Below are 13,115 nucleotides of genomic sequence, written 5' to 3' on the forward strand. Positions count from 1 at the left end.
ATGATCGATGACGCTCAGGTGACGACGTGCCAACGATTCACCGTCTTCTTTCGAGAATCACTTTGGCATTTCCTAATAATCTTTTATATTGGCCTCACTCTGCCAACTGTGCTTTAAAGTTGCTGAAAAAGATTGATAATCCACTGATGGTAGATCGTGTTATTTGAGTGGATTGGGCCGAACGGGTTCAACGAACCAAAATCGCCGTGCCCGTTGCCACACCTTCTCTCTCTCTCTCTCTCTCTTTAGCCCTAAATGCCGCAAATCTCCTGCCGTTCTCTATTCACAGAGCCAGATGAGCGGGAGCGCGTTCAATGCGTTCAAGGCGCGGGTGCCGATCGAGTGGAGCCCGAGGCTATACATCACGCTGGTGCGCGGCCTCCCTGGCACCCGCCACCTCCACCGCCGCACCCTTGACGCGATGCGCCTCCGCCGCTGCCACCGTACCGTTGCTCACCGCAACACCCCCTCCCTCCTCGGCATGCTCAACCAGGTACCCCGCCACCGCCGACTACTACTCTCGTCCTCCTCCTTCCGTTTCCCCCTCTCTTGATTGCTGATTTGGTGCCGGTTTGCTCATATTACCCGATCATCAGGTGAAGCGGTTGGTGGTTGTGGAGACGGAGGCGATGTTCAACTCCAGGAAGCAACAACAAGAGGAGCACCGAGCCCTGCGGCCACCCATCGCCGTCAGCCATTCCCCTCCTCCCACTACCTCTTCCGCAGCCGATTCTGCTAAGTAGCTACTGCTTTTTCGTTGCTCAGATCGCTTCGGTTGGGTGAAAGTTCGTCCCTCTATTTCTCTTTATTTTCCCCTCCTGCTTTTATTTCTTGGCTATTCTTGGGAGTTGTTTTAAATGGTAGTTTCGCTTGGCATTGCGCTTGCTTTCAGTATGCTTCAGTTTGTGGCTGTCCGGGTGCAAATCGCTTGGAAGTCTCCAAAGAGAGTGATTTGCAAGGGAGAAGATTGTGTTGTCTCAATTGCCTTAGGATCTTACAGTTCGTAGTGGCATGACATGTTGTGAAATACGCCTAGTTTGAGAGCAGTAAAAAGCATACTGTTTTATTTGACTTAAACAAGGAGTTAGAGAATTAAAGCCAAGTGTTCGACTAAATGTGACAAAGGTATGTTGATAGCACATGGATTTAGAGATCAGCCACTGTCTAATATTTGTTGGGGATTCAACTATTTTTTTCCTTATAATCTCTCTCAGGAGTCAAGAGTATGCAATCCTACCACAGGAATTAGTATGGAGTAGCAAAGTCAGCTGATGTCCTAGGGTCTGTCTACATAAACCATTGCAAATTAAGGATGAAGGGTTACCTATTGAAGATTTTGTCTGATTTTACCTTTTTCTGTGTTGGTATTACTCTTCATTTCAGATTAGGTATCCAGTGCATCCATAGCTCCATTTAATTATTTGAGTGACCTCCAGCATTGTTTGTTAGATAACAAACTGGAATATTGTTAACTAGCTTTTATAAAATCCACAACTTTTACTGGCGTGTCAAGTCTTTGCGCACATTGGTGCCATGTTCAATTACCGGACTGCCGGACTCAACTTATTCAAGGTCATGACTTTAAATGATATTTTCAAGGTCTTGACTCTTGACTTTAAATGATATTTACAAGATATATGCTGTTCCCATTGCTTAAATTCTGAAAGTATGATCCCTCAACATTTTGGTTGCAATAATAACAAGCAGCCTTAATGTCTCAATTATTTGGGGTCAGCTAGATGGATCTTTTTCCATTGTTGAACTCTGTCAACATCATTTGGTTAGTTTCCCAAAATTCTATAACTCTCACAATCTAGATTTAGCACATCTTGCAAGCAAAAGCATTCACTTTTAACATGTAGCTAAATCATGTAATTACTCAACCGGCATGTGCCACACATTTAAATCAAGGTGACAGCCTAGATCCTTGAGTGATCGCTTGTGACAATTAACAACATCACTCAACTAGCAACGGCAGGAATCTCAGACTAGAGATATGACTGGTTAAAGTGTCAAATTATCCTGTAAAGAAATGCAAATTAGTTCATTCAAGGGAATGTGACAAACTCAGGGATTGTAGGACCGATGGATTGCATTTGGTGCTACCCTTTGATGCATTTGGAAATGCATTGTACCACACTAAATTAAAAAATCATCTGCAGCATTTTCCAACTTATAAAGATCAGTTCCCATAAAGAAACACTATCTGAAGTATCTTAACCTACTTTCAATCACTGTCTTGGCAAACGAAATCTCAGCCTAACGTATCTTGAAAAAGGAAATATTTTTGCTATCATTGAGCAGAAGATGTCAAAGATTAGACTCACTGTCCATTTCCCCAACTCAGAGTGTTGTAATATGCCATTATAGAGGAACTAGCACATGGATATACACTCCATCAAGTTGTAGACTTCTCATGTGTTATATTAGCATATCAAATTCATGATTTTGGAATTTAAGAGCTATGCCTATGTATCTGTGCATAAATTCCTACACGCAGAGGAAAATTGAGTTTCTAAACCTGTTTTTGATCATGATTTAAACTCGCCTGAGCGCCTCGTGTGTGGACCAGGTGGCGGCTTCAATAAGGCGCCGCCTAGGCGCTCGCCCGAACCTAGGCGCCGGGCGCTTCGGGCGAGTGCCCGATTCAAATAAAGCAACCGAACCAGACTTTTAAATTTGGTTTGGTTCAACAGTAGTTAGTAATGCATTTCCTTACCCTCAAAAGCAACCCTTCATGCCCATGTGACCCCGAGGAAAACTGATTTTGTGTCTATACCCGTGTGCATAAATTCCTACATGCAGAGGAAAACTGAGTTTCTAAACCTGTTTTTTATGTGACTATGGGATCTAAATCAGTCTCAAAATGGAACAAAACCTTATTAAGATCAGCAAGCAATGAACATAGAAGAAGTTGTTATCTTAAATGTGTGTCCCATTGAGACAGGATTATATGGCAAACTACACGTGAGAAGTTGAAAAGGGAATTTACTACAGCAAGCTGGAGTTGATTCTGTACCACTTGTTCCTTTTGGAGTTTGTTGAAGTTCTAAATTACATATAAATTGTGGGGCTATGGAGGAAATGTTGGTGAAATCATCGGTCTTCATGGCATTAAATAGTAGTATATATAATTCCATAGGTGATACAAAGTTTGCAAGGGAACTTTTGGATGTGTTCCATTATCTTTGGTTGAAGAGACACATGCCGCTTTTATTTATTATAAATCTAGTGGACTTTGTTTGTTGACGTTTTAATAATGTCTGTGTTTCATCATTGAAGCACTTATATTATTGAGATGCACTTTTTCTCCATCTTCTGAAAAAATTTCAGAGGTTTGCTTCTTTGTTGTTTGAGCTAAAATTTTAATGGGAATTTATATTTGCTTGTCGACAATGTAGGCCTAGTAACAGACTAGACTTAGCCTGATCAGCTTCATCTCTGCAATTAATTTAGCAAGACCAGGTATGAATAGGTTTTGTGATCTTACAACCCGGTAACTCATCCCATCTTAATGACTTGTTTCATAATCAGATTGTGCATGGTTGTACTTGGTCTGATCCTACCTGAATACTCGCACATTGTATATATATGCAACTACCTATGGGTGGTGGAGCACATTATTGCAATCTGGTGAGAACTATGACATCGTCTATGGAAATGTGGAGAGATTAGTTATTCGACTTTTTGATTGAAGTGACCTTAAAAAAACGGAACACTTTACTTCATGAAGTTGACTTTGGAGAACTCTAGTTTGGTGTCTTTTGATGATGCAAGCACATCCATAGATTCAGTTTTTTTTCCTTTTTGATTAACATTGACTTACTAATCCCATTAGGCACTTCATGGTAAAATTTCATTTTCTGTTTCCAAGGCATCAACACGATACCTTCTCATGGTTAGGGGCTTGAAACCCTATACAGCAAGTGAAAGTTGGACAAAAATATGTATGGTCTAAAGTGGATACCAGTTTTGCAATGGTGATTTGTATTTATTTCTGTGTCAGTCTTGTTTGTTTAGCCTGATGATTGCAATGTGTCTGGAAGCACCGCTCTCATGGCTGTTCATTTATCTGCAGGTCTTCATCCGGAGGCATAGAACTTCTCATGGCTGTAAGATGATTGCTTTTGTTTTGCGATGCACTAATCAAAGATTATCTTGATACTTGCAGACGCAATTGCATGTGCACTAGACTTTTAATAAATGCTTGTCATGTTAAAATTTCCTTAATGTGCATCGTTGATGCTAATTTTTCACAAAATCATCGTACTTGGTCGATGTCAACTATTGTGTGTGCATGATGGTTTATGCATTTTTAGTGGAGTTGGCATGATCGAGCAAGCACTATTTGTTGTATCTGTTAAGCAGATGCACAAAGGTCGAGAGAGAGAGAGAGAGAGAGAGAGGAGTTGCACCTTCCTCGATGCCTTGTTGACATGATTTATATGCCATTAGCGGCACCATCCTGATGGAGCGCTTTGCCTTGTATGGCTTTATTTCAGCGGGGCAGAGTCGATACCTGTGAAAAGCATAAGCTGATTTACTCGGAAAATAATTAGTCAGTGTACAGGAAGGAAGGGTTTTGGATGCTGCCGACTAAATTGATGATGTAAGGCAACTTCCCGGAGTCTGAGGATGAAGAATCTCAAAGAAAAGAAGGAGGGTCGCCTTTGCCTTTACCGATCGAGGTATGTTCCACCCCAATTATCATCAAATTATCAATTTGCTTGCGTATGTTAGAATTGTAGAATTAAAAGAAGGATACAGAAAAGAAAAGAGAGAATAATGTTGGAGGGAAAAATATGGAAACCAGGATCTCTCGGTTTTCGTGGGTTTTTAGAAAAAGGTCCTATTATATTATATAATTAAAAATAACACAAATGGCGTTAATTATTTTTTGCATCGTCATTAAGAACGTAGTTAACTGTATCTAATAAATCAACATGTATTTCGTTAAGATCGAAGTAGTGTTTACAAGATTTGAACAACATCAATGATTCATAGCTTCTATTACACGATGAACATTATTAACATGGTTTTTATTATCGGCTTCTATTTTACAACGAACATTAACATGTGTTTTATTAAAAAGATCTAATTGTCTGGCAGACTCGAACCATCTCAATAGTTAGCAACGTCTATAATTATTTTTCCGTAAAAGTTAGGCTTAAGGGTGTACCCACAGACCAAGATGTCCGATTCCAATTTTAGCGGATCAGATAGACCCCAGTAACCAAAAATACACCCCGATCATCCCACACAGTACCACACCTTCCCAATTTATCAGGCTAAATGCGGAGATTATATATATATATATATATATATATATATATATATATATATATATATATATATATATATATATATATATATATATATATATATATATATATATATATATATATATATATATGTAATTATTTTTTCAATCAAGAAGGATGAATCATCTCTATTGTGAGATCTGCGTTTAATCTAAACAATCTAGATAACCTTTTAAATCTATTCAATTTAGAGATACCCAAAAATTTGAATTAATCTATAGTGATGTTTGTGACTCTAATTGAGCACCAACTAGAAGTGAAAATTATTATTTTATGACTTTTATTGATGAGTTCTTTAAATTTTACTACACTAATCTTTTAAAGATAAAAGATATAATTTTTACCAAATTTAAGATATATATGACTGAAGTTAAAAACCAACTTGATAGAAAAAATAAAATCCTAAAATCTAATAGAGGGGGCGAGTACATTTATAATAAATTTATTAAATTTTGTGAAGATCATAGCATAATTCATAAAGTCCCCTTTTTACTTTAATATAATAGTGGTTCTAAAAGAAAAAATAGAACCCTTTTAAATATTATTAATATTTTGATTTTTAGTTCATAAGTACCTTAAAATTTGTGGGGGGAGGCTCTTTTATCTATCTGTTATATACTTAGCATCATACCATAAAAGGATAAAAAGGCTTATGAACTTTTGAAGGATTATAAACCAAGGTTAAGTTAGTTTTGAATATGAGGGTGTTTATCTAAAATTAGTATCCTAGAATCCAAGGAAAAAAAGATAGGTTCTAAAACTATGAGCGTTGTCTTTGTAGGGTACTCTTTTAGCAACACTTATAGGACTCTTATAATAAATTCTAAAATATCTTAAATCTCAAATGATACTTTAATTGAATACAGAGATACATTCTTCTTTGAAATTATTTTTCATTTCACCTAATATTTTTTTTCTAAAAAAAAGAGTTACAAGAGAAATAGAATCAATAATTAGTAATCACACTTGGATTCTAACTTATCTTCTAAAACTAAACTCCTAGGTTATAAGTGGATTTTTAAGAAGAAGATTAGGACTGATGGTACAATTAAAAAAATATAAGGCTAAGCTTGTTGCTCATGATTTTTTATAAATAGTTAGTATTGATCATTTCACACTTTTACGCTTGTATTACTACCATCCGAGTCCTACTTTTCATTGTTTTCATTCATAAACTAGACTATTTTTTCATATAAAGAGTTAGAAGAAAAAATGTACAAAAACCAATCCGAAAGATTTGTCATGCTTGGAGAAGAAGGAAAAGTGTGTATGCTGTTTTGATCCTCGTATGAAGAACTTAAGTAGTGGCACGTAAAAATTGTTTATATAATCTTATCTTTTGGATTTCAAATCAATGAATATGATAATTATCTATATTGTAAGAGGATAGATAATAAATTTACCTTTCTTTGTCTTTAAGTTGATAATATTTTAAATCTTGCTTCAGATTTAGATATGATACTAGAGATTAAATCATTTTTATCTATCACTTTGATATGAAAGATTTTGGTGAAGCTGATATTATCTTAAGAATGAAAATCTAGAAATATTCAAATTCTATATTATTATCTCAATCTCATTATACTAAAAAATATATATAAATTTAGGTATTTTGATTATTCATTTGTCTACTTTTCTTATAATCCAAATGTTCAACTTGTTAAATATACTAATAATCCTATAAAAGATACTCTCAAATCATTAGATCTTTTCTCTATCTATCAAATAAGATTAGACCTGATATTTTTTATAATGTATCTTAGAATGAGTTTTTAAATGCCTTAAGGGTACTTGGGTTATTAAAGGATACAGTGATGTTAACCGCATTTCTAATTTTTTAGATATTAAATATGTATTTCTTCTGTGTGCAAGTGCTATTTGGCAATCAACTAAACAAACTAATATCACCAGAACTACTAGGCAAGCTAAGCTAATTTCTACTCTTCCTATGATCTCAAACCATACTTATATTTATTGTGATCGTAAAGTAGCAATAGATTTTCGTAAAAAGAAACTTATATAAGTACTAAAATGAGTAGACACAATGATTAGACAAAATTTTGTTAGATGACTAGATTTTTATTTTATTATTTTTATATTAAAATTGATAATAATCTAGTTGATTGCCTCACTAAAGATTTAAATAGGATTAAGGTCTTAAACTCATCAAGGGGGATGAGTCTTTATCTAAAATGAGTCTATAGAAAATTCTTTAAAGGAGGTTTAATGTGATAATAACAAGTTGATTGGTTAGTTAAGAATCACAATGATTAGTACTTTAATACATAGAGATATGAAGTTTATCATCGATCCTATCCCTATGGTGATTAGTGCACCGATGTAGAGGTATAAGAAGAGTAGTTTTTGTGAGATGTGACTCTATACACATCGGGACTCTCCTACGAGAGAATTAATAAACGACCATGGCTCCGGATCTAGACAGTCCTTAGAATAATAATTAAAATACTTATATAGTACATGCACTAATAATATTTTATTTTTTTAATAATTTTATTTTATTTTTTATTTATTTATTCAAATTATTTATTTGAAGAGAATTTGAGTTTTTTTTTGAAGGAATTGTTAAAACGTTAAAGAGAAAAAACTTAAAAGGACTTTAATTTCGTTACTTTTATTATAAAAAATGGAAACTTAATTTTAATGTTGAAGGACTTTTAATTTTTGAATGGTTGGGTTGGGGGACGTCTCCCTCCCCTCAAAAAGTTGGTTAAAATATTGCGAATTTGATGCTCGACCGTCTGATTTTACTTACTGTTACCACCGGTGTTTTGGTGTGGCGATGATGGGTGGGTGTGTTGTTGGCGGGGGCTGAAGAACGAACCACTGCTTGCTTGCAGTGCACTACGCTTTTGAGCACGGCAGTCACACTCACTTGCCCCCAACCCCGTCGTGGTAGATCTGATCGACACACATACTGCAACCTCGAGGAGAATATTATGAGAAGCTTCAGTGTGATAAACTCATCTAAACGGAGGAGAATAAGACGGGCGTGAATTGATTTTTCTCTACCGGTCCACTTTGGAATCTTAGGTTGGAATAGCAGCAGCTTCGTAGACCGTTAGATACACAAGTGTAGTCTTAATGGTCAAGCAACCGAAGAGAAAGAGAGAGAGAGAGAGAGAGAGAGAGAGAGAGAGGACAGTAGCAGCCCACCAAAAGAATGGAGAAGGAAGCAGGTTTGGTGGCACCAAAGAAGAAGAAGGTTTCGATGATCCCCGCGAAGATGGTGCCGCCGCTGCCATCGGCAACGCCGGAAGCAAGAAAGCCGGCCGTCGTCAGGAGCGTGACGCGAGACGAGATCGATAAGTACTGGATGACGAGACGAATGATCGAAGAGGATCACCTCCTCGCGGCCGAGAAGGCGGCTGCAAGGATCAGAGCCAAGGCTCTCAAGGCAGGTTTTCTCGCGCTGCTTCTTTCTGATGTTATAGAAGCCGTAGGAGTAGTACGAGGAAATGCGAACACGGACGGCCTCGTCTGTTTTATTCGCTCCCTTGCGTTTCCTTGAATTGTTTCTACGTGCGTGCCATAAGTTTCGCAGGAGGAGGACTACCGGCGATTCGAGGAATCGCTGAAGGAGATGTCGAACAGTGCTGAAGAGGACGAGGATGGCAAGGAAGGAGACGACGAGGAGCTGCAGATAGGCATCAAGGACTGGTAGGCTTTTTGACATTTCCCTCGTTACCGTATTTCTTAGTGACTGGCTTTAAAGATTCCCGAAACCTGCGATCGATGGCTGTTGCCAAAAGCAGCAGCATCAATAGAAACAAACCTAGCATCCGAAGAACGGGTGAGCTCGCCTCAATGAATCTAAAAGGCTTCACCCGAACGTCATGGATGGTTCATGGTGTTGCTGATTACAATCACAGCGCTTCTGTCGATATTTTTCTTGCTTGGTTTTACCATGTCTATCCATCCATGTTCACTTGGGAAAGAGGAGACAAGTAATGCTAATTAATAGACACTACTACTACTACTACTACTACACACACTCAGCATGAGAAGCTTAGCAGTAAGTGTCAGATGTCATTGTTTTAGGGGGTTTCCAAGAGATTAAAGCGATTGTTCTCTTTCTCTCTCTCTGGCTGCAGGTGGACCAAAAGCAAGTTCGCGTATCTGAACCAGCCGGCCATCAAATCCATGGGGGAGAACGCAACACCAAAGCGTCCGACTTCCACGTACATTCCGCAACACATCTGCTTCCTCGACGTCTCTGCTGCTGCCCAACTCTACAATTCATCATCATCATCATCATTTGGGGGTTTTCTAAATCAGCAATGTCGGATGTCTACGAGATAGTCAGGTCTGCTACTATATGATTCTCTTAGGACATCGTCAATTTGTCTCGTATTCTCTAATAAACATACGGCTGTGTTGTGTATAACGAACGTCAACATAAAACTTTTGCTGGTGAGGTTATTATTATTATTATTATTATTATTATTAGACTTGCAAGATGATGAAGATTAATATTCATGCTGGAGAAGACCATTATCTATCTAAAAGAGCATCACGTTATCCAATAGTTGCGTTCCCTATACCATCTCCCAGGCATGAAGAGGTCGACAGTCCAAGAACATAAATAAAGAGCACAATTTTGATAGGCTTCAGACTAATAATCTAGTCAACAACAACATGTATGATGTTTGCCACTCGTGCCATTTCAGAGAAACCTTCCTAGTCTGTTTTTTGACACATCTTTTCAAGAATATTTTCTTACGCTGAGGATGGGACCCAAAGAGCACCAGATAAAAGTCATTCCAATACTTGAAAAACTGTTCTACATCTGTATCATTCATTGATTGTGGCAGCACTGTTCGTGGCTCTTAAAACTGTTCTATGTCTGTATCATTCATTGGTTGAGGTAGCATTGTTGTGGCCACTACTACTCCATTGCCCATTAGAGAACCAACCAATCTTGTGTATGTATTGTGGTAGCATGACTGTGTGACTATCCTAGTGACACACACAAAGATAGTAGTAGCAGACAGCTTACCATACAGGTCTGTAGGGGACCCAGATTCCAGTAGATGTCCCCCCCCTATGGTTTGGCTGAGACAATAGTAGCACCTATACATGATGGATGTCATCAGACACAGAATTAACAATTCAAGGCTGAGCAAAATAGTAGCGAAATATAGGACCAATTAGCACACCAACAAGAAATGGGACTTCAGATTTCATTGTACACACACAATTTTTAAAGCAGGCTGAAAAATAATGATATGTTGATTCGTAAGCAAGGACGAAGACTGGCTCACCCTCTTCTCGCTATTCTAAATCTTGGACTCCCTTTAATGAATAGTAGAATCTATTGTCTAAAACAATATCATTCATTTCCTTGATAATGATATCTAATCTTTCCACTAAATGTTTCCACCTAGAAATATTAATCATTTTTATTAATAATTTAATACTGTTCTTACAAATGCCTTTAATTAGAGAAAATTATTGGCTTCGCCTAAGCATAACATCAAGAACTTAACATTGCTCTTCTCCACCATAAGGCAACCTAGTAGTACTACATGCTTAACAAGATCAAGGCAATTTACCAAAATTTCAGCAGTGAATTAACCCAACATCCATCAGTTTGGCAAAAAAAAAAGAAGAGAGAGAGAGAGAGAGAGAGAGAGAGAGAGAGAGAGAGAGAATAGTTTGATAAAAAAAATGAAGGTCAAGATAAAAATCTACACAAGGGGTTGTTATTTGCACAAGAAATGTTTCCAACTTCCATGGGTGAAAATGTACTAAAATGTGCAATTTCCACATATATTCCACAAACACTGCTCATGCTATTTTTTCTTCTGCTGTACACTCACTCTACAACACCAAACTCTTGGGGTTTTCTAATATTACCAACACTGAGGTGCTACTATATGATTCTCTTAAAACAAAATATATAATATGCAAATTTATGCTGTGCTAAATTGTGTTTAACCTTAAAAACAAATTATTATTTGATGAGGTTGCTAGCGATAAGAGTGTAAACTACAAGAAAGGAGACAAACAACTCGAAATAAGGCACAAATCATGTGATTAGGCCCCAGGATGTAAGGTTGGTGTCCCAAGCTGTAAGGTTGATAGCAGAACCCTTTTCCTAGAGGTGTTCGATAGAGTTGCATCCCATTTTCCATCAAAGCTGAAGGGAAAAATATTAAGTTCAATAACTAAGCAAATATTCTTAAGGAAAGCTCATCAATGTAGGCGACCATGAGATGCATGTTTAACCTTAACTTAAACCATCCATTTGAACATGATGAGAAAATTTATAAGCATCAAGGAATTGGTGAGATATGGTATCATGCGATTTGTCATTTCATTTCTGATATTACAAAGTGTGTATAGAGAAGAACTTAAACTTAGAATATACTTACCTCGGATAAATGAGCAACAAATGTGAAAGATAAGAGGACAAGTGATATTAAATTGATGTCATCCTTCTAGAATCATATGATCTATACATTAAAATAATGAGCCCTTTTGTTCGAGTTCTTCGGCTTGCAGATAATGACAAAAAGCCAATAATGGTATCAAGCTACTGATAGAGCTTAGAAAATAATTCCAATATCTTTTGGTGGAAATAAAAAGAAGTATAAGGATATCTTTCGTGATCATAGATAAAAGATGTGAATGTCAACTTCATAATCCACTACATATAGAACATACAACATGACAATATTTAAATCCATTTGTCTTTTAAAAAATTCCTACATTGAGTTTGGTGTAGAAATTGTATTTGGGTTATATCAATACATTGCAAGATTGATTCCTAGTATTAAAGCTCAAATTTGTCTTCAAATACGAATGGTGGGGGTCTTTATGAAATTCTTATGATATCAAGGGCTACTATGTCCCAGGTATTTATAACTTCATAAAATTAACATCATGTAAATTTTTTAGTATGTTATTGTTAATATTTAAGTTTAAATTTGCATTGAATTTTGAGTAGTGGAGCCTATTTGACAAATTCACCCAGAACTGGAGAAATTAGCTATTAAAATTCTAAGGTTGACTTATAGTGCTATAGGTTGGGAGCCAAATTAGTGAGTTTCTAGGAATGCAAGTATATAAGAATATTTTAATTTCAGCTAATCTATTCTTTTTTAGATATTGATGTATGTAAATATATTTTAATTTATATAACATGATGGATTCACATAAAAAAAAGAAATCAATTAGAGCATCAATGACTACAAGATCTTATCTACCTAAAGTATAATCAAACATTAAAGGCTCATCATAATTTATTAGATAACATTGATCCCATTTTGTTAGACGATATCGACAATTCAAATGAATGGCTGGTAAAAGATATTGGTGCTAACTTATAAAATACCAAAAATGAGCTTGTCTTTGATGATGACAATTTGATGTGGAGAGATGTAGCAAGATCTTTAGATGTTGGAAAAACGAAAGCATAAACAAGACAACTTGCGAAAATAAAGATGAATGCAAAAGCCCAAGCTTATCACTTGCAATTGTTAAAGATGAGGAAACTTGTTCAGATGAAGATGAATAAGAGAAGAGGGAAATAAATAAGCTAAAGAGAAGACACTGACAAGATTGCGAATAAGGATGATGAGATAAATTTTGATGATAATTGATGTTAATCTCGTTTTCTTTTGTCATTTTTGTTATTAGATTCGAACAATATAATTTGGTTCTTTAAATGAATGTATTTTGATGAGTTATTTTTATTTTAGTGATCATATTTATCAATCATTATATATATATATATATATATATATGTGTGTGTGTGTATGTGTGTATATG

General features: G+C 36.3%; 3 protein-coding genes across 4 annotated transcripts in view; 2 read left to right on the forward strand and 1 right to left on the reverse strand.

Annotated features, from left to right (window-relative positions):
• The first annotated feature begins 197 nt into the window (after positions 1 to 197).
• LOC103973652 (uncharacterized) lies at positions 198 to 4,261 on the forward strand. Its single transcript, XM_009388279.3, has 3 exons — positions 198 to 493; positions 597 to 785; positions 4,079 to 4,261. The coding sequence occupies exons 1-2, from the start codon at positions 296 to 298 to the stop codon at positions 741 to 743; spliced, it is 345 nt and encodes a 114-aa protein (XP_009386554.2). The 5' UTR covers positions 198 to 295; the 3' UTR covers positions 744 to 785; positions 4,079 to 4,261.
• Positions 4,262 to 8,205: 3,944 nt separating this feature from the next.
• Positions 8,206 to 9,785, forward strand: LOC135612544 (uncharacterized). The gene is made up of 3 exons (XM_065108953.1): positions 8,206 to 8,736; positions 8,884 to 8,999; positions 9,434 to 9,785. The coding sequence occupies exons 1-3, from the start codon at positions 8,503 to 8,505 to the stop codon at positions 9,639 to 9,641; spliced, it is 558 nt and encodes a 185-aa protein (XP_064965025.1). The 5' UTR covers positions 8,206 to 8,502; the 3' UTR covers positions 9,642 to 9,785.
• A 306-nt stretch (positions 9,786 to 10,091) lies between these two features.
• LOC103973648 (uncharacterized) overlaps positions 10,092 to 13,115 on the reverse strand; it is a 4,562-nt gene continuing 1,538 nt past the window's right edge. Inside the window, exon 2 of one of the 2 annotated variants that reach the window (XM_018821535.2) lies at positions 10,092 to 10,412. The gene's annotated coding sequence lies outside the window, so the exon portion shown is untranslated. Of the gene's footprint in view, positions 10,413 to 11,030; positions 11,482 to 13,115 lie in introns of those variants that run through there. The other variant, XM_009388277.3, reaches the window with a different exon arrangement.

Source organism: Musa acuminata, chromosome BXJ2-5 (assembly GCF_036884655.1).
Source record: "Musa acuminata AAA Group cultivar baxijiao chromosome BXJ2-5, Cavendish_Baxijiao_AAA, whole genome shotgun sequence".
Taxonomy (NCBI): Eukaryota; Viridiplantae; Streptophyta; class Magnoliopsida; order Zingiberales; family Musaceae; genus Musa; species Musa acuminata.